Source organism: Panicum virgatum, chromosome 2K (assembly GCF_016808335.1).
Source record: "Panicum virgatum strain AP13 chromosome 2K, P.virgatum_v5, whole genome shotgun sequence".
In the NCBI taxonomy this organism is placed as follows: Eukaryota; Viridiplantae; Streptophyta; class Magnoliopsida; order Poales; family Poaceae; genus Panicum; species Panicum virgatum.
In genome coordinates this window covers 7,110,707-7,134,818 of record NC_053137.1, presented here as the reverse complement: position 1 = coordinate 7,134,818, position 24,112 = coordinate 7,110,707, and the positions used below count along the sequence as shown (strand labels likewise).

At 43.7% G+C, this 24,112-nt stretch overlaps 3 protein-coding genes and 1 long non-coding RNA gene across 9 annotated transcripts; all 4 read right to left on the bottom strand.

Moving 5' to 3' along the window:
* Positions 1-865, bottom strand: LOC120664300. Its single transcript, XR_005670829.1, has 2 exons — positions 776-865; positions 1-684 (listed from the first exon to the last, which is right to left on the bottom strand). It is a non-coding gene; the product is annotated as an uncharacterized LOC120664300 (long non-coding RNA).
* A 153-nt stretch (positions 866-1,018) lies between these two features.
* Positions 1,019-7,935, bottom strand: LOC120664275. Of its 5 annotated transcripts, none has more exons than XM_039943422.1 (6): positions 6,753-7,934; positions 6,460-6,650; positions 5,356-5,466; positions 3,010-5,279; positions 1,666-1,738; positions 1,019-1,516 (listed from the first exon to the last, which is right to left on the bottom strand). In XM_039943422.1, the coding sequence occupies exons 1-6, from the start codon at positions 6,898-6,900 to the stop codon at positions 1,394-1,396; spliced, it is 2,916 nt and encodes a 971-aa protein (XP_039799356.1). In that variant the 5' UTR covers positions 6,901-7,934; the 3' UTR covers positions 1,019-1,393. The 5 variants fall into 5 exon arrangements, with proteins under 5 accessions (XP_039799356.1, XP_039799348.1, XP_039799382.1 ...); XM_039943414.1 differs by having other exon boundaries at positions 1,019-1,543; positions 6,753-7,932; XM_039943440.1 differs by having other exon boundaries at positions 1,379-1,516; positions 3,014-5,279; positions 6,753-7,935.
* Positions 7,936-11,504: 3,569 nt separating this feature from the next.
* Positions 11,505-13,774, bottom strand: LOC120695013 (the record flags this gene model as incomplete). Its single annotated transcript, XM_039978341.1, has 5 exons — positions 11,505-11,677; positions 12,460-12,583; positions 12,702-12,750; positions 12,832-12,904; positions 13,451-13,774. Coding segments are annotated over 5 exons (615 nt in total), but the record flags the coding sequence as incomplete, so codon positions are not given.
* A 483-nt stretch (positions 13,775-14,257) lies between these two features.
* Positions 14,258-22,163, bottom strand: LOC120664259 (AUGMIN subunit 3-like). Of its 2 annotated transcripts, none has more exons than XM_039943395.1 (18): positions 21,909-22,163; positions 21,282-21,318; positions 20,984-21,087; positions 20,249-20,444; positions 19,484-19,550; positions 19,180-19,283; positions 18,379-18,418; positions 17,975-18,029; positions 17,129-17,260; positions 16,739-16,808; positions 16,141-16,198; positions 15,985-16,040; positions 15,744-15,899; positions 15,528-15,639; positions 15,303-15,444; positions 14,971-15,046; positions 14,783-14,878; positions 14,258-14,689 (listed from the first exon to the last, which is right to left on the bottom strand). In XM_039943395.1, exons 1-18 carry the CDS (start codon positions 22,085-22,087, stop codon positions 14,561-14,563), a joined length of 1,809 nt encoding a protein of 602 aa, XP_039799329.1. In that variant the 5' UTR covers positions 22,088-22,163; the 3' UTR covers positions 14,258-14,560. The 2 variants fall into 2 exon arrangements, with proteins under 2 accessions (XP_039799329.1, XP_039799336.1); XM_039943402.1 differs by having other exon boundaries at positions 21,282-21,367; positions 21,909-22,047.
* Positions 22,164-24,112: the final 1,949 nt, after the last annotated feature.

Sequence of the window (24,112 nt, the reverse complement as noted above, 5' to 3'; positions counted from 1 at the left end):
TCTTATACTCAGCCACAGAACCTCATCAGCCAAGTTTAAAACCATTGAAAAGATCTGCACCATCTAGCAGTTACTGCTGCACTGCAATCTTGCTGTAAATGTTTTCCAGGTTTCCCTGAAAATACAATTGCTAATGCATAGACCAGGCCACCTCTATCAGATACAGTACAGCCTATCAGATACAGTACAGCTTTACCAGTTGTGCTTTGACCTCGCATACAGCTTAGGCGTATCAACCACCTGTCTTGGCTAAAATCCTAGCTGGTGGTTCATACCCAAAATCTGTAGGCTGCCTCCAAAGTCCAAACAAACCAATCCTGGGATGATACTATTTCCATTTGAACAGTCTGTAAACAGAGCAAGCCTTCCTCCCAGTACTATTCTAGCCGCCGGCGCCTATTTGTTGCAGTATTAACTGAAATATTTTGAGTTAATTCCCTGAATGCCATTGAAATTTTCGCCAATCCCTTGAATGCCACTAAATGACATTGAAGGGATTTTTTTGTGTCTGACATGTGGGGCCAATGGCAATCAAGGGATTAGCTAAAATTTTAATGGCATTGAGGGAATTGGCCCAAATATTTTCGGCTGCATCGACTCTGCCTACCATAGCCAACACTCACCTAACACAGACTTCTTGTTCTTGGGCCACCCATGCTGTGATGATTTAGGTCGCATCTCATTCTGGACCATTTTATATACACAGCTATCTTGAATATCTCAGACGATCAAAATTTATTCTATACGTCCGTTCAAATTGATCAAGTTGACTCACCTGAGCAAGAGATCCCAGAAATGGTTCATTTTGTTGTGCTGAACCCTTTTGTTTTTGCCATCTGCCTGAAGGCAACCCCCACCCCCCGGCCCCCCCTCTCCCCCAAATCACTTGGCTGCACAAAGGTAATATTTTTTCCTTTTAGATTCAACATGTGAAGATATTGTCAAAGAAATAATAAAATTTTCCTATTTTTTAGAACACATGGATTGAGTCATTACCAAAGAATGAATGTACATCAAGTGCAGAAGGATTCTACTCAGAAAGCAGAGAGACAGTGCTGGCCGCTTCAGCTCTTCAGTCAAGGATAAACATTTCTTTCTTTTTACAATAACCTGGTAATTTCTGCCAGGTATGGCTTGGGAAACGGGAGCAAAATGCCGCACAACAGAGAACATTCCATTCCTGCTGTGCGATTGCGCATCTACATATGCTAAATCTTACCAAACACCAACATTGCTGCCACTAGAACTTCCCATTCCTGCTCACACTGAGGAGTTAGCACCCGCAGTATTTAATACACTGTTCCGAGGTATGGCAACGGATGGGCTCAAAGAGACAAAACGGGGGTCCGTAACCTAATATGAAACAATGGCTGCATATGTGAGATTGCCAGAATCAATAGCCTGCTCTCTTCTTCATGTTCCTCCACTTGACTCTCAAGTCAGATGGGAGGCGCGTCCTGTGGAACACATCCCTACCGTACTCTAGTATCTGAACCCATGGAATTGGCGTGTCATCCTGTGGGGTGAATTTTGCCATTGCTTCCTGGATTAGCAGCAGTGAGAAGTACAAATATCTACAATTATTGCGCGTCTAACCATAGAACACCCAGCTCAGGAGATGATGCAAGGATTCGGCAGTGAAAATTTACAGCCAAGTATGATTACCTTCAGAGCTGCTTCTTCTTCTTCTGTCCAACAGAGCTTTGAACGCCTTCCACTTGGTACAACAGGATTGGAACTGCGAATAGATATGTTTAGTTCTTGGAATAGCATACATTGACACCATAAAATGGTAAATTTTCCAAAAATGAAATGTCCCACAAAGCCACAATAATAGAACATCTGAATATATGAAAAAGGAAGATAGTGGTCTCTTAAGAAAGCTGGGACAAATTTTACCATTCAGTCTCCTTTCTAAAGCCAAAGCTGGTACATAATAATTTATCATGGCTATCAACACACAACAGAGTGTGAAACCGTGTGATCATTCAACACTATGTTAAATACCATTGTTGCCTAAGGTTGTTAGCCCAGTTGGTGCGAAGCAACCGGCGGCACCCCACAGGTGGGGGGTTCGAACCCCTACTGGGGCGGATTTACCCCGCCCGTGGGGAAAAAGCCCCCTCGCTGTGCCCCCATTAAGCTTGGCTGTGCGACACGGCTCTTGGGCTACGGACCCGGCCCATGAAGGTTACGGACCCGGCCCAGGGCCAAGGTGCCGCCAGGCCAAGGCCGGAAAGAGCCGGCTTTCGGGGGTTTTCTCGGCTGGGGTCAAACTGGCCTCTTCTTAGTTGAAAGCCGCAGGGGCGGTCTTTCCCCCGCCCGGTCGAGTTTTTTTTTTATAAAAAAATACCATTGTTACAATAGTATGTATTGCAACATAACAGAATGACCATTGATAAACAAAACTCCATCTGAATTTACATTTATGCTGAAAAATGAGGTCCACTTTCCATCATACAATCAGCATGGCATGGTTAATGTTCTCTTCAAAAACTTCAGATCTTTAAAGCTCAAACTTAGGGGTGCAACTTGATGACCTTTAGGTGCACCTCCAACCCTCCTTAGTTCAAAATTTTGTACTATTTCTCAAAGTGGGATCCTATTTTAGAGAAGTAGTACAAAATTTTAAACTAAAGAGGGTTGGAGGTGCACCTAAGGGTCATCTCTTTGCACCCCTACTCAAACTCAAGCTAATGGGCATTATATTATCCATGATATTGGGCTTAGAAAATAGTGGAAAAAGTTTGAGCAAGAACACAATAACATTACCATAAGAAAAAAAAGAAAAACAAGAGAACATTCGGACTCAACACATGCCAGCACACTGGCATCTGCAGTAGAAGTTTTAGATATAGCATATATAAACCCACACTCTCAATATGATTCTAACAGACCTCAGTAATGTTTAGTTAATCCAAAGAACAACTAAATAATTTAGGCTTTTGGCTATATGAAAAAGCAAGTGAGAATAAAGTCAGAGAAAGAAATGGTAGTGATAACACTTACTAACGCTTCTGTTGATATGCATAATTTCTTTGTCTCAATGAAGATGGCATGTGCTGATCCTTCTGTGCAGTTTTTCTATAGCTACTTGATGCCATTGTCTCCTCCGCATGTAATCTTGCTTTGCTGTGTCTCAGGTTACGCCAAGGTGGGGATGATCTATTGCCAGAGTCATTTGAAGATGTGGCTTCTAATTTATCAGTATCATCAGGTTGGTGAGAATTTGCAAGACCATCCTCCCTGTCAGCCTCAACTTCCTCATTTGCAGGAGGACCACATTTTTTCTGAGATAAACTTCTTGTTTCATGGGAGGAATTATCATTGCCAGCTTCTTTGCTTTCCACCTGCTGCTGTTTATCTGCACCCTGGACTCTCTTGCTACTATTATTCTTGAGAACGGTATGTTTATTCACGGGTGCAACATCAGAACTCGGAAAAGGAACCTTCTCAGTAACTACCTGTTCAGGATAACCATTACCTGTAGCATTTATTTTCTGCTTCTTCCTCTGTTGATAAGGCTCTTCATCCTGATGAGTAAGGTTATCTGCTTCATTTTGATCGATATTTTTCCTTGTTGGCGAGTCACACTCATTTGAATGTCCCTTTCTGTTGGCAGCTCCTGGCAGAGCTCCAGTTGGTTGCTCATCATGTTGCTTGACCAAATGTGTTGTGCCAAGGAAAGCAGCTAGGTTTTTCCTAGCTTCACAATATGTTTTCTTTGCATTTTTATATGCTTCAGTGGCTTTTGTATAGAAGCATACTGGGCAGTAGAATAGTCCAGTATCTTCAAATGTTGCTGATGAACCAAAACAGCTATCATGAGCAGTTAACAAACAGCTGCTGCATTTCAGCAACTGACCATCTTTGCCACATTTTATGCACAAATCTTGTTGTGACAAGTCCCCAAGAGAATCATTAATGTCTTGATCCTTGGTATGGAAAGGCATTTTGTCAGTCATTGCCAGAAGACCAGCAGCAGCAGTGCCACGTAAACTATAATCTGAGCAAGGGACAGATACTTCTACAGAGGTATCCCCAAAAGTTTCCTTGTTCGGTATCTTCGTTGCACCTTTTCCGTCTCCATCCTGAGCAGAGCTTGGAACAGACGCACTGCAACCACATTTCTGAACATCACTTCTGTTCTTTCCAGTATTCTCAGATAAATAATCAGCTTCTGAAATTTTATCATGAAAGGCTATGTTGCAGGGTTGTGAACTTGGAGCAATCCGTGCATTAGGCCCACCATTAACCGCATTATTTTCCTGGATGCTGCCATCATGTAGTGCTTGATTAATCTTGTTGGCACTACTGACTTCTAGATGTGACCTGTCGACATTCTGTTGTTCAAACACCATAGTATGCTCTGTAGTATTCCCTGACTGATGGTTGGTTTCAGATTTCCCTCCTTGAATATCATCATTGCAGCTTATAGAAAGTAAAGCACTAGCAGCTTGCAGAGTCAGCTCCTCATAAACATGGTCCTTTTCCACTGGCTCAATACTTGCGCTGACATCATCTAGATGTTGGTTTACTCTCTCACCACTTCCATTCTGCAGAGTACTCAGATGAGTTCCGCTGCTGTCAGGTTGTGAAATCATGGTTGTATCCGGTGTGGTAACAAACTCAGGTTTAGATGCATTTGTTGGTAAAGCATCACTGCTTCTGTCAATATCTGGATTTACAGTGGTATGCACGGAGAACTCTTCATGCCTGGGATCCTTCAATGGCAGATCGCTAGTGCTATCATCATGTGGTCTCCCTCCATCGATATAGTGTGGTGGGCTTTGAGATGTTTCTCTATTAGATTGTCGTTGAACCACGGTAGTATGATACTCCATAACATGCTTGGACAATGGTTCAGTAATGCTTCCCTGCAAAGCTGCATCACAGCTAGCCGAAGCAGGCACGGTTTCAACTGAAATGTTCCCCTCCACAATACGACTCCTCTCTTGAGACCTGGGACCCAAACTAGCAGCATCTATAGCATCTTCTTGCAGAGGATAGCGACACTTACTGTCGGATGTGCATGGTTGGTGAAGAACAGAAGTTGGTGCGACTGAATCCTTTTCAATACTTGAGTCTGATTCATCCACTAAATTTACCAGGGCCTCTTGCTGAAGCTCCCCATTGTCCGTAGGAAGCCTAGGCTTCTCTATACTTACATGATCATTGCTACTGCTCAGGGACTGCTCATTGTCAAGTTGGGTGGTGACATTCTGCTCCAGTTGGGATGATGGGGCCATAGACTCGATGTCCGGATCAACTTCTCTTAGCTGAACAGAAAAAAAAGATGTTTAACATAAACTTATTCTATTTCTAATTTTGACATTAGCTATTTAATTAACTTACCAACTCAAAGGAAGTTTGTGGTAATGTAGGTTTCTTGATGCAAATAATATTCTGGATGTCTTGACTGAAAGGTGGAAGCAAATCCTTCTCCAAGTTTCCAGAATTTCCAACCTGCAAACTTTCCTCGTGTATTACAACATGCCTTATTTGCAAAAAAAAAAAAGACCTAAAAGCTCATGAACTTTCAAAATGTGAAAAGCAAAGTCACAATATGACAAAGTGGAAGCGATGAACACAAGGCTCCACATGGGACTAGGTACTTTCTACACTTGATGCACATGGACACTTATGCGATAAATGGTAGGCAAGTTGGCAATTGGCACCACTAGATTTTTGCAGTAGATTCGAGTATTGGCACAGCCCAGCAATGCGGTAATATTTCTGAACTTCACAATCATATATGCAACAGAGCAGTAGCAGAAGTGTCACAGCAATCAACATTTACAGAATAATTGGTGCTAACTTAGCAAAGTTTTTCTTGTATGAATTAGGTAAGGGAAATATACTGAAGCATGTCACTAGAATACATCAACTTGATTAATAGCAGTGTCCAGCCTAGAAATATTGTAAAATTACAATAGAATCAGTGATAAGGGAGGAAGCAGTGAAGCTACACAAAAAGAACAGAGAGTAGTTTAAAATGCAACAAATCCCAGACTCTAAAATGGAATGAAAATCCTATAGCATTAACCCCAATATGTCTTCATTTTTTTTGTTTCAACAAGTAATGATAGTGACATTGCCTAGCAAGACAAGTTTGCGATGGGTCGCCCTGTCTAGATTTATATCAATCCCCCAAACCCACAATCGCTAGTTTCAGGACACATTCCTTGCTCTGTCACCTGTGACTCAATCACTACCACTCTACCAAAGTCCAAAGGCCAACAAATGTGAAAAAGCGGCAATGCCGAGTTATGAACAAGGTGGCTAACAGAAACATGAACAGAAATGTCCCCGCGGCTATCCACAACCCGTTGGACGAAATGTCCCCAAACATGAACAGAAACAAATGCAAGCGCTCCACCCAGCTTCTGCGTTATCCAACGAAATCGGAAGGCGAATGCGAACCGCGAGAATGCACATGGGCGCATACGAACAACGCACCTCTCCAATAAGCTGAAGCAGCAAATCCTCACATGACCGGTCGTCATCAACCCTAAGCGCCTTCCCCGTCCCCGCGGCATCTCCCCCAGCAGCTACCACGGCCGACACCTCCTCCAGGCACCGGAGCGCAACCCGCTCCCGCGTGGCCTCGGGGGCGCCCGCGAGGGACTCCGGCGAGGCGCCCACGAGCGCTGCGAAACCGCCAGCAAGCCAAAACCAAAAACCACCCCACAGGTGAGAGACCGGAGCTGTCGAGGCCAACGGAGGAGGAGGTTAGAGGTTCGGAGCCTCACCCTTGAGGACGGAGAACTCGAGGGTCTCGTCTCCGGCGAGGGCGTCGGCGACCCAGTGGGCGGCGAAGCGGGTGGCGGTGGCCGAGGCCGAGAGAGGCGGCATGGCGGGAGGCGGAGGAGTTTGAGGGGCCGATGTGCAAAAAGGCATTTTCGTGGGGGCTGGGGCCCCGTATCGGGGAAGATTCAAAATCCGACCTGGATTTAAAGCAATAATACATTTTGTGAAAACCGGAAACAATTCTGGAAACTCAGTTCAGCATCCGGAAAAAATGGTGAAAAATATATATAAAAAAATCTCAAATCCTGACAGCACCGAATTGATCGGTCTGTCCTGCTTTTCATTCGGTCACGGGTCACCTAATTTTCATTGGACGAAACTGAGCTTCGAGTTAAGCAAACTCATCTAATTCGATTTTTTTTTAGTTTCTCACTCAAGTCTCATGGCTTCAACTGCACTACTAGATTTTCACAAGTGTGCATTACACCTAATTCCAGGCTTAGGTCATGCTACAACTCAAAAGAAAAACAAAATCCTAAACTACTCTATAAAAATAAAATCCTAAACTACTTTAAGCGTCTCTCAACACCGAACAACACTTAGAACTACCTTATCCTTAATCTCCGCGCAAATCCTTTGAACCAACTCAATGAGAACCATAACAAGGAGGGCTAAGAAAACCATGAAACCCATCATTGCACTAACTTAATATTGCTGCTGCAAAACACACATTAGTCGCAATAATTATATTGTTATTAATCGCCAAAATCAAATTAGAGGCCTAGTTGCTCTTTCAATCTCCCACTTTTTGCTGATCGATGACAACACAACCTTCAAACATATAATGTGAATGGAATGTGAGGTACGACACACTTTAAGTGCATGAACTTGTTCCAAATAAGATAAAAGTGCTAGCCAGTTCACGCAATTCGAGTCCAACAACGCCTATGAATAAAGATTTAGGTGATCAAACACATTCGCAATCACCAATAGACATGGCAAAGCATATGGATAAAGCGCAAGCACATGTCAAACACAGTAGCAGGCAATATATACAAGTGCACAAAAGTGACATGATGCATGAGAGTAGCACATCATAAGATCCAAAAGTCTAGCTACCAAACGCTCCTCCTGACTCACATCTCTCCACTCTCTCCCCCTTTGGCGTAAGCACCAAAAACTCTAAGAGCAAGTTTTATGAATTTCGGCGGCTGCGGGCTGGGAACGGGCGTCGGGTGGTGGTGGGCTCCGCTGCTGCTCGCTGCTCAGCCAATGGCAGAGCGCGGAACGCGATTTCGCCTGTGTCAGCCGGCGTTTGGCTCCCCGCCCGCTTGATTCTCTCTCCTATGCCACGTCTGCTCTCAGCCGGCATCTCGCCTCCCATAATACTTGCTCTAAGCGCCAGAAGATGGAGGAGGTGCAGAAGTGTCCTCGGGAGATGGAGTCGTGGCACGAACAGCAGCTGTCACTGGAAGAGGACTGCTCAATTGTCTGGGACGCTAAGGGTGCCACGGGAGCCGTAAACACGTGGGGAGGCCTCAGCGGTAACTGCTGTAAGGACTGGCGCAACTAAGGATCCTACAACTGAAACTGTCGGAGCTGCTGGTGCTGAAGTCTGAACTGCAGCCTGCTCGGTCTCCATTTACTGGAACATATCCTCGGCCTCCTAAAGTGCTGAATCAATGTAACCAAGTGGGGCAGACGATGGCGGAGTAGCCATGCCGGTGAGCAAGCTGTAGGTAAGCCCGAGCTAGCGGGGAGACGGAAGACTCGGCGAGCCCACCGGTGGACGCTGGCAATGAAGCAAAAGCTGCTAGTGTCGAAGTGGTGCCATACTGTCCAAACAGTGCTGAGGTGGGAGTGCGGAAGGACGTCGAGATGTCTGGCAGCGCTGGTGAGTGAGGTACTGAAGTAGCTGACAGCGGTATCTGAGGAACAGCTCCTGGTGTAGCCATAGGGCAGATCGGCTGAGTCACTAACAGACTCTGAAGCTGAGCAAGAGGGACTGTCGGAACCGGTAGTGGAGGGGGAGCAGGCAGGCTAGTCCGCTGAGAAATATAGAATTCTAACCGCAGCAGCAGCTGCTGTGTGTAAAGCTCTCTCTGAATCTGCTCGTGGGCTCCGAGGCCCAGTCTCCCTACAGGTTATCATCCCCCATTTGCGGGTCTGCAGCAGCATCGAATTCGGCTATCGGCGGGATGTCAGCTTCGAGCTTTCCGGCCAGGACTGTGGCGAACTCCTCGACGGCTGCGTCGGCGTCGTCCATGATGGCCGACGCGGCGTCCGCATCGGCGTCGTTGGGAACGACGTACCCCGACGACACCCTCTGGAGGTCCATGATATAGTGCGTCGAGGCCACGGCGAGGGCTCGCACGACACCGAGGCGGAAGGTGCTCTTGGCGTGCTCGGCGATCCGGCCACCTAGCGCTCGCAGGCGGCTGATCACCGAGCTACCAGACACGGCGCCCTCCCCCTCGAGCTCCTGGCACACGCTCACAGCGGTCCGCTCCAGGTCAGCGTACTCCGCTTGCGCCGCCATGAGCGCGGTGTTGACCGCCTCCTTCGCCGCAGTCTCGTCTGCCACTCTCTGCCTCAGCTCTGACCAAAGGAACCAAGATAAGCTGCGAAAAATTAGAATCCAACAACAGCGAGATTTCGAGCACACACCCGCGATATTCTTCTGCGCCTCCTCCAGCTGGACTCGGGCGGCCTCCTCGAGTGAAGACAAGGAGTTCTCCTTCTCCTTGAGGGCGGCCTCCGCATTCCGGATGGCCACCTCCTTTCCCTTGAGGGCTTTGCCCTTCTCCTCGAGGGTCCCGGTGAGTGTGGCGACGGTCGCCTTCTTGCGTTGGAGCTCGGCCTCCTTGCCTTGGAGCTCGGCCTCCTTCTGCTCGAGCGTCGTCCTAGTGCGCTGCAGCTTGGCGGTTTGCGCCTCGGCTTCCTGAGCCTTCTGCTCCGCTGCGGCTCTCTGGACGTCACGCTCGCTGGCGGTCCGCGCCAGCTCCTCCTCTAGCGCCTGCTGATGCGCCCCCAGATCCGTCATCTTGGTGTTGGCGTCGATAATCTGGAGCACCAAGCCAGCATTGTGCTGCCCAAGCCAGCGCACCTGGGAGTACAGCCGGGTCATCTCGGCGCTCTTTTTGCGCGAGATGTCCCTCAGCCGCTGCAAGTGGAAAGGCGTGGGTAAAACACACGAAATCAAGACCAAATACGAACGATTCTCGGGAGGGAGCCGCTTACCTGACTGATCTGGTAATCCGTCGTGCTATGGAGCTTCAGGGCGCGATCGAGGTGGTTCAGAATCTGAGAGCCGGCCTCGATCTGCGCCTGCAAGACGGCCTCCTCCTCCTGCTCGTCGCGGAGAAACTCCGGGAGGACCCTGGACTGGATGATTGCCCCGTGATGGGGCCCCTCGAACGTCCCCTCGTTGAGCACCTCCTCGCAGGCCGACGTAAACTCGGCGATCCGGTCAGCGGCGCTTGCCGCAGCAGCGGGGTCGATGTCCCTCGAGTCCCCGAACTCCTCGCTGTTATCCGGCAGCTGCACCACCGGCACCACGCTTTTCGGCGCCGCCTGCGCCATCGTTGCCGCAACAACACCCTCGTCCCGGGCCTCTGCAGGCACCGAGACGCGGGTTTCCTCCGCCAACTCAAAGGAAGTTCCTGGTAATGTAGGTTTCTTGATGTGAATAACATTGTGGATGTCTTGACTGAAAGGTGGAAGCAAATACTTCTCCGAGTTTCCAGAATTTCCAACCTGCAAAATTTACTCGTTTATTACAACATGCCTTATGTGCAAAAAAAAACCCTAAAAGCTCATGATCTTTCACAATGTGAAAAGCCAAATCGCACTATCACATAGTGGAAACGATAAACACAAGGCTCTACATGGGACTAGGAACTTTCAACACTTGGTGCACATGGATACTTATGCGATAAATGATATGCAAGATGGCAATTGACACCACTAGATTTTTACAGTAGATTAGAGCATTGGCACAATCCAGCAATATAGTAATCTTCTGAACTTCGCAATCATATATGCAATGGAGCAGTAGCAGAATATGTCACATCAATTAATGTTTACAGAATAATTGGTGCTGAGGTACCACACAATTGGTATATCTTTACAGGAGGAAGTAGCTAAAAAAAATTTATATGAATTAGGTAAGGGAAATATACTGAAGCATGTCACTAGAATACATCAACTTGATTAATACCAGTGTCCAGCCAAGAAATATTGTAAAACTACAATAGAATGAGTGATTAAGGCGGAAGCAGTGAAGCTACACAAAAAGAACAGAGAGTAGTTTAGAATGTGTTGCACATGTTAGATAATAGAAATTAACAGTTAATCTTACAATCATAAATTCTTAAGTTAACAAACTCTCATTGCCTTCAGCATCACCTCATTCCCTACCTTTTGTACCTCGCCTCCGGAAGCAGCATGAGGCAGTGCAGTCCTTTCTGCAGCGATTTCCACTTTTGAAGAAAGGGTGTCAGCATCCATGGACACACCTAGCTAGGAATGAGTGTGCACACTATGAGGCTGCATCTATTATGTGTTTTTCTCTTAAAAAAAGGTCTAAATGGCAACCTGTGCCTGCTGTAAAAGAAGCGAGGGAGTCTTGCTACTTACCAATGGCAATGGTGGCAATATCTGGTACCGGCTACCAGGAGTGGATTGGGTGCTTTCATAGCCAATAGGGGTCAAGACTCAAGAGGAGTAAAATGGGATACATGAATGCATCTGACTCGAGATGAATTTAGCAAGAGATTGATTCCATTTTCTACAACTCAGCAATGCTCCAAACAACTGTTTCTTTTTTTTTGCGTAAAGATACATGCTGCACGACACATTTACAATGTCAACATCCGTTGTTTCAGTTCCAAGGCGCACCATACTTCATATTCTTAAGTTCCTCCAGCTGCAAGATGATATAGAGATTAACAGATCAATGCCAGTTTCATTTATGGCAAAATCATTTGTAAATCTTGCTTCGGCTTCAAAACAAAATTGTGAAATCATAAAAGAAAGATAGCCCAAATGAATGCTGTCATGTGCTCAGGAAATACAATCTTATTTTTTTGAAAGCGTAGAACTTTGCAAGTTCAAGACGCTAGCTGTCATATGATGAAATGGCACGAAAAAGGTAACTACAGCTCACAAATGCATAGGATAAACCAGGTTCAGGAATACCAACTAGCTTAATTACCAACTCCTTGTCATGCACCTTACCTACCTGTCAGTCTAACAAAAAAATTTGATGTAAAAGAAAAGGGAACACAAGCATGAGTAGAGAAACATGACCCCATACATGTTTTTTGCAGAATCACAGCGATGAAAAGGAAAAAAAAAGGAAAGCTTTCATGTATATTGGATACAACTGAACATTATGCAGGCTGGTAAAATTCAGGAACATTACCATTTACCAGTACTTAGGTTCAAGACAAAAGTTTTGCAATCAGTACTTTCTTGGAATGAAAGAGTTTCAACAACAAATAAGTGGAATCACTTCAAACAAACTGTAATCTTAACAAAATAACAATGAACCCTTGTTAATAATAAATAACATTTATGTGGAGCTCTATATTTGCATAGAAAAAATGTATGGAAGTTGTAACACCAAATACTACCGAACATTGGAAATTGGTATGCCCTGTAAACAGATACAGCAGTATGCATTGCCAACATAGTAATATGGCATACCTGTCTGCACGTATCCTTGTGGGTATCTAGAAGCTCATTATACTTCAGTTGCAAATCCAACTTCTCTGCCTTGAGCTTTTCATAGTCAGAAATTGATGGGCCGCCCAGCTTCTGCTGAACAAATCTATGATACACAAGCATGTTAGAAAATCCAGGGATAATGTTAAGGATCATCGAACAAAGATTAAGCAAAGGCCATACTGGAGTCACAAGTAAATTATACATGATATAAGTCGACTTACTCGACTGCAGATGAAGGCTTATCGTTCTCCTCATACAGCGCAACAAGAACTGCAAGGCGACAAGAAGATATAACTAGCAAGTCATGTAACTGGTGATTTACAGGTGCACAAAATGGATGGGGATGCAAACCTTTCGTGAGGGTATCGAGCACGCCACTGGACTCAAGATACTTCCTGAACGCTTCTTTCTTGGCTTCCCTATCCTATAATGGAAAGCCATAACCATCATGTTGGGAGGGAAATGTAGAATAAAGCATTAAGCAGAGTCGTGGGTCAGGTTCTCCTTTATTTGCATCTTAGTTCTTACATACAAACAAATAAATGGAAGCAATCTGCCCTTTCAATGGTTACTCCTTTCCAGTGGAAATGAAAGCTTTGCTTACCCTGGGTCTAAAAGTCAAGATGAAACTACTACAATCTAGACGAAATCAAACTGCAAGCAGAACAATTGATGACAGAAGCCAATCCATCCTCCCTCCCACATTGCGGACACTACACAGTTCAGATAAATTCAAGCTACCACTCCCTTCAAATGCTACTGCTCCGCAGTGGGAACAAAAAGCTCACCACAGAATCGGATTTTTGATATCATCCAAAGGAATGGTTGCGCATAAGCAACACGCGAAAACCCTGAATGTGGCATGATTTTCTCAACAGCTAAGAGCATAAGCTGCCTGCTGGTCCCAGGACAGCAACCAGCAAATGCAGGGAGGGAGCAGAGTGGGGAGACAAGAAGAGAGGGGCCGTACCATGCTAACGCAGATCCGGTTGAGGCTCGGGCGGGAACTTGCAGGCGGCCTCGACGTTACCGGAGCGAGGAAGGAAGGCAGGGGAGATGGCGAGCTTGGCGACGAAGTGTCGGCCGGATCTGTCCCCTGCTGTATGTACTGCCGCGAAGCCAAGCCGTAGTGTGGTGGTGGTGGTGGTGGTGGCCGGTGGGGAGACAGGTCTTTGCGTAAAGCGGTTGTACCGTGGGCCGGCTCGTGTCCTGATCTGATCTGGTTCCTATCAGATTTGGTTGATGCTTTTTCTTTTATTTTATACTCTGCCCTCCCAAATAGTTCCTGCCATATTTAGTCTCTAAAAAAATTTCTACGTTAAAAAATAACTAATTACACAATTTAACTGTAAACGGCGAGACGAATTTTTTAAGACTAATTAGTCTATGATTTTATCAAATAACAACGAAAGTGCTATAATACCAAAACTAAAAAATTTCCGCGAACTAAACAAGATCCTGGTGAAGTTCCTGGGCAATTTGTTTCCAACAGTCAATTTTAGATTTATCTGACATCAGTTTTGTATTGCTTCTGTTTCGAAACCAACCTGCGAAAGCGAAACACGTGCGCTTCAATAAAACAACAGAAGGAAGCGTAACTCAATGAAACTTATTTGGATTTGAATTAAATCTGATTTATCAAACAAACTTCTGCTTCTCTGAGTCCCTCTATTCTTTTGCCCCCATGGCTGTAAAAAGGAACAATACTCCACAAGGAAAACTGGTGAAGCTACAGAAATTCACAAAGTAACGAAAAATAAAAAATAAAAAGCGTCCGTGCATTAAAGAGAGATATACAATTGAGAAAGAATAGTAAGAATGCCGTGCTGAGCATTCACAATGTATTCTCTCTTTTTTTCCCATAAAACTCTGCTGAGTGTATTATTTGCACAGGTGCCACAGAGGGAAAAAAAATGTTTTTGAGGACGCTGAGGAATATACATTTGCAGTATTGCAGACGACCGCAACTTCCCTGGGGTCAAAAAAAAACGAACGAACTAGCTAACTAGGCAAAGAGATACGATGCTGGTTCGGGTTGGGAATCAGAGTGGCGTGCTAAAAACAATTCGACACACCTCGACTACTCAGGTAGACCTCTAACGCGGGAAACCAGCTCTTTCACTTCATCCTCGAGTCGTTCTGGGCGGCAGAAGAAATCGACGAACACCTGCCTTTTCTGCTGAGCGTTGCGTGAAGTCTGTTTCAGAATCTGCAGAGCATTTGTAAACATAGCAACTGTTAAGGCAGGCAGGCAGCTCAGGAAGAAGCACGGCGTGTTCTGAACCCGCAGCATGCAGAATACCTCGGCCTTTTGGTCTCGAGCCAGTGTCACGTCAGTAACAGAGGCAGAGACCTGTTGGCTGACCATTTCAAGTTCTTCAAGCCATTGAGCCAGTGGCTGCAGGAAAACCATTGCAAATGACTTCGTGACAGATCACAAAATAGAGAGGATGGAGGGAAAGGTAACAGTCATGGATGAGAGCCATGTACCCATGGTGTCAGTTTTGGTTGCTCATCTGAAAGGGGGACGCCGAGAATTTGCTCCAGAGTTTGGACCATCCTGCATCTGCCAAAATAGGTGGAAAGGATGTAATGATTAGACCACGAGTCTAACATACTATCCTATCCTGTCAGTAGGTGCTTGTTACTGTCATGTTCAGCCTAACACATTCATCATCATGACAATGCACAGCAAGAGAGTCAAACATCCAATGCACAGATGAAAACTAAAATTTCTGGTAAGTGGAAGAAGTGGCAGATGAAAAACAAAATATCTGATAAGTGGAAGAAGCGGCAGGGCACAATGTGCAAGGACAACTCACAGCTCGTCAGTGCATCTCCCTCGCTCTCGTGGAAGAACATTTTCAGCCTCATGCTGAAGGTACTGAAGCTCATCTTGCAGCTCCGATATCTGCTCGACCAAACCATACGATGAAACGTATGCTGGTGCCATTGCTTGAGAACCTACAGAAAATGGAAGGGATGACTCAACTGTTCCAAATTGCAGTAGATAATAATGTTAGAAACTGCAAGTGGATCCTGCTTACTGGAGGGACTGCTAAGAATATCCCTCACAGCATGAAGAAAAGAATCGCGGTCATCAACAGATCCTTCTTCAAACATTTCAGATGCAGCTTGATCAATTGAATGATATCGATCCTAAACATTCATGCAGTACATTTTTTAAGCAATACCGGGGGGGACATTGACAATAAGCTAAACAATATTCCAAACTTATAATGGATAAAATCAGTAATCAGTACCAGCCGGACATCAACAGCTGATAAGTAGCTATGCAGTTCCAATTCTATTGCTTTCAGCATTAAATAAGCATTCGATATTTTTGCCCGTTTTTCAAGCTGGCAACTTATCTTGAGAAACCGATGAGCAGCAAGCTGATTGACCAGATAATTGATGAACTGCAAGAAATAAAGGTCCACATGAGCACTTATTTGCTAAAAGGATGGGTTGCTCCAAAACAACTCGTCATAAATCGTAAAGTACCTTCTTCTGATGGCTTATGTAGCATTCCTGACGCAAAAGCTTCACATTGTGACCTCCTAAAAGGTCATAGCCTCATCGTTAGAAACATGCTATACTATTGGCTCGATAATGCAAAAAAATGGTGTAAATATCTATTGAGTTATGAGAAAATCACACCTTCCAAAATATTTGCACCTGCAAGTTGAGCAAGGTCTGCACACAGGCCTGTAACAGTCTGAAGAAAGGGCCATACATACAGAAAATTAGTAGTGTAAGGAAAATGAATGATTAATACAGAACATTAACTTTGTGCACCTCCAGAAAAACTTGGAATTCTCCCAGATAAGGTATAAGGTAGATACATGGATGATAAAAGCACCAGAAATTGGCTCAAGTATGAACAATAGAGCATTGAGCAACCATATCCCAAAAAAATGTATTGGAATCAAGTATGAAGTACAGAATTTTAAAAACATGAAAATCATGTAAACAAGTATGTGGTCATTAGTTTCATTTAACATGAAAACATTTAGATGCATTGTTTTCTCATCCAACTCAGCTGAACCAGGCATGAGCCCATGATAGGAGTCATATGGCTGTGAGATTGTTGTCATCTTTTGGGGAAAGCATATGACACTTGACAATCACAAAACATTAAACCAAGGTTCCAAGCAATGGAAACTAAAAATTCCAAATCGTCCATAGAATCCAGAGAGAAACCCTTATTAGGGGGCTCATGTTCTATTAATGAACAAAATTCATGTAATGCAATGACCTCAGATAAGCATTTCTGCACATCAAGGGAAAGATCTTTAAGTTCTTCAGCAAGTTCAGAGCTTTTCCTCCTGAAGATGAAATGAGTGAAACCACAAATCAGACGTATTAATCAACAATATTACAATAGTGCTAAGACATGCCAAGAAAGCAGATATATGAATACTTAATAGCAGTCTACCAATACAAACACTCAAGGATCCTCATTAGATTAGGTGATTGGCTAATTGCCAGTGTATTTTGTTAAATTTCCACTTGTTTGTGTTAAAATTCAAAGCAAGTAATGATCATGAAGGCATCAAGGAATCAAGCAGTTAAAGGCAAGCCAATACGGATAAACCCATGCTACTCCAATTTTGTCCCTCTTCCAGAAGCAACTAGTCATACTCACCTTAGAGAATGGCTATCCTGACGAACATATGACTGTTGAGATGCCAATTGAGTTCTTAGTGTTGACAATATAGCCTCCTCTTTTGCATATTCTACCTGTGCTTCTATGTACCGCATCTTACTTTTAGCAAATCTGTCAACAAATGAGCAGCATCAGAATAGAATCCCTTTCAGGAGAAAAAAGAGTAGCTTTTCACTTCAACGATAACAATAAAGTATGCATATAAGAGTTAATAGATGTACATCTTACGAGATCAACAGAGAAAAATACAGTTCTGAGGTAATGTCGTGAAGAATGTTAAGTATTACTATCATGGCAGATTTTAACTTGCCCTGACGAGTTCTGTGTTGAAGTGACAAAACTTGTTGCAACAGGGTTAACTGAGGTTTTGATTACATAGTGGAGGCAGGAAATAGGTGAGTATTAAACGAGCAGGCCACCTAATCTCTCAAAGATTCCACACTACACAGAGATGTTTCATGTTTGAGGTTGATGTCAAATTGGAGAAGAACAGACTAATAAGCTTAGTTCCAGAGAGAAAAATTATTCCAAAACCCATTCCATGTTGAAGATGAAGAAAATTAAACTTCAATTCTTTTCACACTAAAATCATCTGGCGAAACTAAGATTCATCAAATTTATACTTGGGTGGAAGCACAATAAGTCTCAGCAGCCATACTATGCAACTTTTATGATGGCTAAAAAATTAAGATAATTCCAAAACACTATGCAACTTTTATGATGGCTAAAAAAATAAGATAATTCTAAAACATTGGCGGTGCAATAATACACAGTTGTAGTGCAAAAATAAGCATCACTGACATTGGCAGACCAATAAATACTTACATGGAATTAATTTGGTTCAGTTGGACAACAAAGTGGTGAGAGTTCACAAAATCTCCTGTGCAAAAGGGAGGACAAATTGGTTATTGGTTTCATTCAACTTGGCATCAGTTGTTAGACAACATACGAATAGGAATGAATGGCATGACTTCATGTTGAAGGCTAAATCCAAATCTGCGTATTAATTGAGACAGAATATATGACAACCAAGGAAATCATATACAGAGTGCAGTGAGCCAAAAAACAATCACAAATAGAGATGAAAATAACAGGGGATTTTCCCAAATTTTAAAAGGTAATGATGAGATGAAACTAACAGAGAAACATCAATAATTTTCAGCTGCTCTTCCTCGCGTAAAAAAGTAAGACTATGAGACTATAGATACAGTATATGAAACAAGTCTTACCACTTGATTTGTTATCTTTGACAACAAGTTGGAGTGGTCCCTACCATTCCCAAAGAAAAACTTAATCAGCAAGCAGGTGGTAAAACAATGATTCTAACTTAGCAGTAACTTTAACCTCAATAATTTAGTTTATCTTGCATATAAGACCATTTATTCGTTCATGGGTAATAATATATTAGATTTTTCAATTAAACTTATTTGTTATTCAAATAAATTATGAAAGTGCAGGAAACTATTGCAGGATGTCAATTTACTATTTGATAAACATATGAACACATATAAAAAACAATTAATTGAAATAAAAAGAACTTGGGATTCATTTTAACAATCAACAATTGGCCAAAGTAAATAATTTCCAGCTTCATATGTAATAGATAGCTTAAAACACACATCAGATCATGTAGATCTTAGTTACCTAGCAAAACAATGACATCCTTGCGCACAAATTTCACTCTACCAGAACTTAGGACCCTCTCCTATTATGAACCTTGTATGCGGTTGCAAAAGGTAATCTCCGGATGCTCGTTTATTCTGTGCTTGAGACTTGTTTTCACTGCTTTATTAACATTCACTAATGAGTGAGCCCAAGTCACAGAAGTGTTGAAGTACCTAAAATTTAAGGCAGTGACCCTAAGGTCAAAGAGAAAAAAACACTTGTGCTTCATGCATCATGTATACCTTAAATTCAATATCAATTGTATGTGTATGGCCAAATAGGATTTTTTTTATAATCGTACATTCATGTTTCTAAACATAAATGTCGCTAATATAGGAGTAAAAAGATCATGAAAACAAAAATACCTTCTCAAACTTCTTAGAGAACCATCTGTTTAGTTCCTTCGTACAACCCAGGTTACTTCTTACATAAGACAGGAAGTCACAGTATGACAGGTAGACTCCAATATCTGCAAGGAACAAAATGCAACGCAATTAAAATATTGACAATAAATTTAAACAGTTACCACTTATATTATGCTAGACTTGACCACGTTTGCATGCACACATAAATCAAAATTGAAGTATCAGTTGATAAATGCATGTTGATGTAAGCAATGCAATCCGATGAATGGATTGCATTTCTACATGCTAAAGGAAATAGGAATACCAGCTTCTGAATGGTAATAAGATAACTCCTGGGTGGTTGCAGCCAGTTTCCCAAGAACCGCATTCATCTAAAAGAAGGTTCCAAAAAAAATCAGAACAGATAGCTATGTATACTCTTATTAAGTGATAGGATGAATTCCTGGAAAATATAGCCGAACAGCTTAGAAATGAGCATATACATGAGTTCAAGTAGCTATGAATTGACATCATCAAAAGAAACACTAAAATGGGTGCTTAACCTGTGGACTAAGCAGCCCAGCAAAACCCTGTTATTTTTTCTCGAACATCCAGTGCTTACCAGCATAACCTTTTCCTTTAGTGAAAGCAGTGTTCAGCCCTCAGAGCATTAAATCCTAGTTAATACCTTAGCCCAGTTACATGGATTACCACAAAAGATTGCCATGCTTACATTATTAAGAAGAATGAAGGATAGGTCCACAAAGAGGAGCTAAAAAGAAGGCTCCCAAACAGAACACAAACACACACAAAAACCAAAAAATCAAAGGAAAAGGAAACAGAAAAAATGCATCTTAGGAGCAATGCTCGCTTCTTACATCAGCAGGAGGATCGTTTACTCCTCAAGTTAGATATATCAAATAGCTTTCATTCATAACAGAGAAGGCGCTAGGTGACAGGTTCTAAAGCCAGATACGAGTACATAGTATAAATGAAATAGACTTATAATGGAATTAGAGTAAAGCACAGGCAGCATAGTAGTATATGTGGTGTACTGGTTTTGTAGCTTGACAAAGGCAAGGAACATTACCTCTAAATTTCTCTTAGCAAATTTCTCATCTAAGCCAGTAAGTTGTCCATTAGCTCTAGTTTTAGCGGACGAGCGGGACTTCTTTCCCTGGGTAATGGTTGTAGCTTGTGCTGTAAGTAAATCTAGCTTCCATTCCAGAGAAGCAAGCTGCTTTTCCAAATCAGAAACTTCTGCTCTAAGAGCAAGCTTTGAGTCTCTAGAAGAACAAAGAGAAAATCCTCGGTAAATGGAGAGTTCAAAACAAACAGCTAACAAGACTGCTTTTCCAAATCAGAAACTTCTGCTCTAAGAGCAAGCTTTGAGTCTCTAGAAGAACAAAGAGAAAATCCTCGGTAAATGGAGAGTTCAAAACAAACAGCTAACAAGACAATTATATGCTCTAAATGGAGTGAACCTAGTCAGATTACGCTACATGATTCACTAAACTGTCTGATATCGTAGCCAAGTCAGACTAACAATGTTAGTCAAATTCTCAAATGTCACCTATTCGGATATTCCTTGTGGATCATTTGTGAAAATGAAACGAACTATATGACATATAACCACAAATGGCATACTCAAGCAGACTAACCTCTAGAAATGAAATGACCAGCTAAATAAAACAAGTTCTTATGAGAAATGGTTCTATCTGTTATTTTTGCAAGGGTTGGGTTAGGGAAGTGCAGCTGTGAAAAGTAGTGCACAGAAATACTGGGTGTCAGTTCATCAGTTTCAGTATCAAATGAGATAGCCTACCGGATGTCTTCAAGACTTTCTTCTGATAAAAAAGTGTATTCCTGGTTCTCCCCATTATCCGAGAAGGCCGAAATACTATCAAAAGCAAAATCCAAGTCATCCCCCTGAAAATGGCAGACAAATTAGGAGCACATACCTCTCACTAGACAGAGGCATAACAATCTGATATAACAGAAAGCAATGCACAGACTTTTGTTTCTAAAATGATTAATTAAACTCATTGCATTCTCAGTACAAATAATTCGCAATGCAAATATCTTACATAATAATCAGACAAATGAAGCTAAAATCTCCATACCTCCAATAACTTCCCTTCCATTTCAAGCTGCTCATACCTGCGGTCCATGCAACGGTTGCCAGTATAAGCCTGAGAGCCATTACAAACTAAACAATGGGAAAGTCAAGGGCAAAAGGATAAACAGATATGGACAAAAACAAAGGAGTTTTTTATTCATAATTTGATACACAACATTGCTCACTATCAGTTAGATCATCGCACTAGCAGTTACATCTCCCTATGAACGAATTCCAGCACCCTTCTATACAAATCAATAATCATCCCCAGCTTAAACCATACACAGTTCTCAAAGCATGCATATGCAAGTGTGTGAGTTTCCTCATGCAAACCCTTCTGCTCCCCAAGTTTCACAGCCAACCCCCTACAACCATTTTGACCGAGCGAATGATTCTCAAGCCAATTTCGATCGAAGTTCAAAACCTAACCCAAAAGCCAACCAACCACGCCCATATTATACCGTCCCGATCGCACATCCAAAATTCCAAACCCCTCCGCCTCAGTCGATTCTCGATTTGGTCCCCATGAAACTCTAATCTCGCAGCCCAAACCCTCGCACATGGTTCATTCAACCGCTGATCATGAGATTGACAAGAGCGCGAACGTTTCAGCGGGAATCGGGGTCCGTACAGCTCCAGGTCGGCGGCGGAGATGACGTTGCCCGGGCGGAGGCGGGCGGAGATCCACGCGAGCATCCGGCGCGAGTCGTCCCCCTGGAGGAACGCCCACTCGAGGCTGTCCGGGTCGAGTGGGCCGTCGCCGTCGAACCCCGCGGCGGCCAGGGCGTCGCAGAGCTGCTTCGCGCTCATCGCCGGCGGCGCAGGGGGGCCGAGTGGTTATGCGTGGGGAAATGGAGGGGTGGGGATGCAAGTTTGCCAGGGGCCACAGGGTTGGCCGGTGGCGGGGTCCGGTGGAAGGAATGAAGGGATGGAGTGGGTGGGCCAGGGGTGGGAGTTGACTATTGACGAGATCCGGTCCCACTGGCCCGGGCATCCCCATGCCTCTGACGCGTGGGTCCCACATTGGGTATGTCCGTTGATGGCTGTAGTACTGTATCCGTATCACAATTTCTGGTTTGAATGTATTGGAGGACCTAAAATTGTGCTAAATTTTAGTATAAATTAGCACTCATATCATATATATGCAAAAGTTTTTGAGTCATGGTTGAAGTTCAGCCCGCCCCATTAACCTTTTCGTTTAGATGAGTTAGTGCTAAAGTTTAACACTTTTATCCATTAGCATTTAGATCCAAACAGGACATAATACGGCAGTCGATTGTATATGTGTATGTATTGTGTTTGTAGATGTGAAGTGTTAGTATTTGTGATTATGCACTTGTGCAAATATGTATGCCATCATACTATGACGCCTTAATAGGGAGAGTGTGTATTGCTCATGTCATATACTTCATCCAGATTCGAGTCCTCAACATGATAATAATTCAGAGTATAAATTGATCATACATGTAGTGTTATACCAACAATATTTCACTTCCACCAATAAACAAGTACGGTGTACCTGATAAATCTCCCAGAGAGTGCCTAGGTAGAGAGAAAATTATACTATCACATCTATAAAAATCATGTGCTGTAGTAATAGAACTTTCCTATACATGACTTGTCCAGACGGTCATCACTCAGCATACATTGATCATACGTATACTATTGTATGTCTTCCCAGATTTCAAGGGCTCCGGGCTTAATAATAATGGTCAATGGCTCGACGGAGGGTGGCAGTAGCCGCCGGGGCCGCTCCCGTTGGTGCAGCCAGACGGCTGAGCCGAGCTCTCAGCCGCCGCCGATGTCGTCCTCTCAGACTGCACCACCGACACCGAGGATCCCTGCCGCCCTGTCGAGCCTCCGGCTCTACTCTCCACCGGCGGCAGCCGCGCCGCCGCCGCCGCCGTCGCGGCGCCGGAGCCCAGGACGACGAGGAGGATGGCGACTGCTGCTGCTACCACGAGCTGCTGCCTCATTCTCGATCGGTCGACGCTGAAACACTCAGTGAATTTGCAGAGGAAGCCAAGACAAAACGCTAGCTCCTGGTGCTATGATAACCAGGTGATTGCATCTGCATCTCTGATCTTTGTATATATAAAAACTTGCCATGTGTACGTGCACTTTTAGTAGTAGATGGGGTGCAGGGATGGAGAGACATTCTGCCTTGGAACTTGACCAGGGGACGTTTTGTCGGAAAGCCTCGATCTCCAGAGCTGTCAATGGATACTGATCCACACTGACAGATAAGCGACCACGGTTTGTGACCTGATGGCCGTCGTTGTCAGTTAGCCGAACGTTAAACCTTCCGATCCCGGGAAGCAACAAGGAAACGGGAGGTCTGGTGGCGTTCCGTACCCGTGCAAGCATGCGAGTGGCCTTTTGGCTTTTGTTCCTGTCAAAATTGAAAAGGGCCAAAGGAGAATGCGCACATTGTTCGTCAACGGAGTCCAATAACTCATCAGTTTCTTCTGCTTACACTGCGTTCGTCCATCCACGTCCTATGGGATGAGCGGATAGATGTTCAGTGTTTACTGAAATTCATGTGTTTCAATAATTGGGCCCGTCATGAAGGTTAGTTTGGATTTCAATTTCAGTAGGTGTTTGTGATTTGGTATTGTTCGAAGCCATCTCTCGACTGCATTGAATGTTTGGAATTGAATAAACTATACTGAGCGTACATGATAGGAATCCTTCTGCTATCTGAAAGAAGACTTCTCTTCTATCTGGAATTGTTGCCAGCAGCAGGGACTTCCACATTTTCTAAACAAGGCCAGTGAAAGAGGTTTGGTGTGCCACTATGGCAGTGCACGTGAAACTGGCTTTGCGACTAGATTA